The following is a 3,852-nucleotide window of genomic DNA, read 5'->3' as shown; positions in this document are numbered from 1 at the left end:
TTAAGGAAAGATAGAATTATTGTTACTCATCCATGGTCACAGCAACACCTGAATGATGGAAAAGAAGAGGAATAAGGAAGCAATATTCAAAAGGGAAAAGAAATCAAAGAAGAATTTCAGAAAGAGAGAGCAATACCACTCAACGCTGCCGGCTTAATATTTTGGACACCACTATCATCTTTACTTGCCTTGATATTTTGGACACCACTATCATCTTTACTTGCCTCAGTCCTCCTTCTACTATTTTTCTTCGTTACACTATGCAGGATTGCCCAAGTCACTCATTAGTTCTTTATAAACTCTTCGATTTGAAAGTTCTAAAGAAATATTTCGGTCTGAGGTTTCTCATTGTGACATTGAGTTCACAGCATAATACGTTAATAAACCTTTTTGTCTTTCAGGCTATGTAGCATAAATTTATTGCAGGTGTTAAACATTTCATGTATAAATTCTACACTCACTTCACATGTTTCATTTCTCTTTCAGGGTATGAAGCACCAAATCTAAGGTATAGCCACTTCTCATGTTTGTTTTATGAAACTAATTTACTAACTTTTAATAGAATGATTCAAGAAATTAAATTATTGTTTATGGCTTTGCGTTGACAAATTCAAAGTAATATACCATGTAGATCATAAGGAAGGATACTATGTTGATATTCACACTACTTGTCCTTTTAAGACAAAAATTGACATATTAGCATAATAGTATAGATTCATGGTTTGTGAAAGATATGTTGTACATGTTATGTTAGATTGTAATATTCTTCATACATTATATACTCAATTGGTTTTTGGTACAGTGGTAGTGGTTGTTTATCCTTTCACTTAAAATTTCTGAAGGTTTTGATAAATTATACCACCAATAGAAGCAGGAGGCTAATCTGATTCAATCTGCTCTTATTGTCAATTATCTCTGTTTTCATCTCAATATGTTCCTGTCCTAAATAACATTGTTCATCTTTTGTTGTTTAGGAAGCTTGCAGACAAGATTGCGGCTTCTGGTTACTATGTGGTTGTTCCGGACTTCTTTTATGGTGAACCCTATGATCTTCAAAATCTTAACAGACCTATAGGAGAGTGGCTAAAAGATCATGGAACGGTTAGTTCTTTTTAATGATTTAACATTATTTCTTTGTTCATAACTTTCTTTATTGAAGAAAAGTATGTATTATTAGTATCATCATTTAATTCAAATTTGAACTTAGATAACTCTGATTTTGGAGGATATGTGACTGAGTATTACACTATTACTTAGTTACTTAATCTTATTATAACTTGAAATTGGCTTGCCATACTACCACTGTTATGGCTGGTTTATAATCTTAATGCTAAGTATTTCAAATCAGCTATATATACCCAAGTTGTGACACCTTTGATGCCTAGCTATTCTGTTATGTATTAGGATAAAGGTTTTGAAGATGCAAAACCCGTTGTTGAAGCCTTAAAAAGTAAAGGTATCTCTGCTATTGGTGCAGTTGGTTTTTGTTGGGGTGGTGAGTGCCTCTTATTATGATCCTTATTGGTGGTTGGATTTAAAGCTATCAACACAGCTAAGTTAACACTGAACTCACACTATATATTCTCTTCTTTCTCTCAGCTAAGGTTGTGGTTGAACTTGCAAAACCTAAACTTATCCAAGTTGCTGTGCTGTTACATCCATCATATGTCACTGTTGAAGATATCAGTGGTATGTATTTCCAATATTGTAATGGAAGACAGATTCTTCTCAATTCTAACTCTTTCACTTAATCATTGGCCTTGATACCTTTTTAGCTGTTGATATTCCAATTGGCATTCTTGGAGCTGAAATAGATCAAGTTTCCCCTCCAGAACTTATAAAGAAGTTTGAAGAAGTCCTGAAGGCTAAACCTTGGGTCAGATATGATTTCCTTTCCTTCAATTTGTTGTCAACCAGTGAGACATGTGATGATTGATGAACCTAATTTTATTGGTTTGGTGCAGGTTGACAGTTATGTTAAGGTAGTTCTAAATGTGGCACATGGTTGGACTGTGAGGTATGACCCTCAAGATTCAAAAGCAGTGAAGGATGCTGAGGAGGCTCATCAGTTCGTTTTGGACTGGTTTGCTAAACATCTCAAGTGAGAAATTGTGTCAAGAATATATCACTTATGTTTCTTTGCTTGTTGGACATGAATATTACATTCATCTATCATTATTAAACATTACTATGATTGTGGAATGAGACTCAAATCTGCGACTTCGGGATGAGTATTGAGAGACTATGTCATTTGAGTTATAGCTTGTTGGCTGGTGTTGTAAGGATTTTCTAATAATTAATATGGACATAATCATATAATATACATATTTTATATGAAGATTAATAAAAATAATTAGTCATATTGATCTTCTCGATAATAAGTAGAATACACAATATTTGTTGCTGACCGCATCCTCGTGGGATGATTGCGATGCATTGCAAAAAAGGGGTTTAGAATGCGTGTGAACACAACTTCATGAACGATGACGGACGCCTGGGCAGGAAACCTTTGAGTATTGCTTGTATGACCAAGGAGGATAAGGAGCTATTAAGGATATTGAAGTTTATTAAACAAGAAAATCAAAAAGAGATAGAGGAAGACAAGAAAGAAAGTAGGAGGAATGAAGAAACGAAATTGAAGGTAAAGGAAGAGGTTAGTGTGACTAATGTCAAAAGTTGACACATGAACTGTTGCCGAAAGCTCACGAGAATGAATTTTTTATTCACCCTGTAATTACCGAAACGTGTCATGAATTCAAAGAAGATATTTTGGGTGACTTGATGAAATGATGTGGCGGCACGTGTGATTAAGTAATTGACATGATAGAAAGTAAAAAGTGACCAACAGAAGTCATTCGAAATGCTGCAACCATTGAAGGTTCTACACTAAAAGTGAGAAAGGATAGCCATCGATTTCGGAATCGATTGCCGAGGTCTATGACAGAAAGTGATGCTGTTAGATAATCGTGGAACAAGTGACCAAGTCCATTCCGTCCATCGGAGCAAACTAATTATTGGAGAGATTAACGAGACTATACACCAAAGAGAAAATGGGGTTTCACAGTGCGCTAGACACCTTGGTATTGATCTGAAACTGGGAGTATCAAATATCTTAGTTTTTGAGTATTGATAGCCGAGACAACGAAAAAGCCGATTTAAGATTCTCACTATGAAAAGCCGACAAAAGGGTCGGACCTAAGGAGAAAATTCCTCAGGTTTGAAGAAGGGAGATACGCATTGGTGAAGATTATTTTAACAGACTAGCATTTTCGAACCTATTCGACGTACTCCACATTTCGTAACTTCTGAAGCACGCTTCTGAAATAAATGCATGCCTTACAACCTAAATTAGTTCAACTGAAAACGAGATCGACGTCTCGAGTACGAGGTCAGTGATGAGCGGATAATTTGTATGCTTTTTGGCATTGTTTTTAGTATGTTTTTGGTATGATCTAGTTAGTTTTTAGTATATTTTTATTAGTTTTTAGCTAAAATTCACTTTTCTGGACTTTACTATGAGTTTGTGTGTTTTTCTGTGATTTCAGGTATTTTCTGACTGAAATTGAGGGTCCTGAGCAAAAATCTGATTCCGAGACCAAAAAGGACTGCAGATGCTGTTGGATTCTGACCTCCTTGCACTCGAAGTGGATTTTCTGGAGCTACAGAAGCCCAATTGGCGCGCTCTTAACGGCGTTGGAAAGTAGACATCCTGGGCTTTCCAGCAATATATGATAGTCCATACTTTGCCCAAGATTTGATGGCCCAAACCGGCGCTCAAAGTCACCTACAGAAATTCCAGCGTTAAACGCCGGAACTGGCACCAAAATGGGAGTTAAACGCCCAAACTGGCAC

General features: G+C 36.0%; 1 protein-coding gene across 1 annotated transcript; it reads left to right on the top strand.

Annotated features, from left to right (window-relative positions):
• Positions 1-394: 394 nt before the first annotated feature.
• On the top strand, positions 395-2,190 carry LOC107465491 (endo-1,3;1,4-beta-D-glucanase-like). Its single transcript, XM_016084472.3, has 6 exons — positions 395-508; positions 975-1,101; positions 1,405-1,495; positions 1,600-1,689; positions 1,776-1,876; positions 1,965-2,190. Exons 1-6 carry the CDS (start codon positions 441-443, stop codon positions 2,103-2,105), a joined length of 618 nt encoding a protein of 205 aa, XP_015939958.1. The 5' UTR covers positions 395-440; the 3' UTR covers positions 2,106-2,190.
• The last annotated feature ends 1,662 nt before the right edge of the window (positions 2,191-3,852 follow it).

This window comes from Arachis duranensis, chromosome 1 (genome assembly GCF_000817695.3).
Source record: "Arachis duranensis cultivar V14167 chromosome 1, aradu.V14167.gnm2.J7QH, whole genome shotgun sequence".
Lineage (NCBI taxonomy): Eukaryota > Viridiplantae > Streptophyta > Magnoliopsida > Fabales > Fabaceae > Arachis > Arachis duranensis.
Note: the sequence above shows the minus strand (reverse complement) of the source record. Positions and strands in the feature narration are given on the sequence as shown.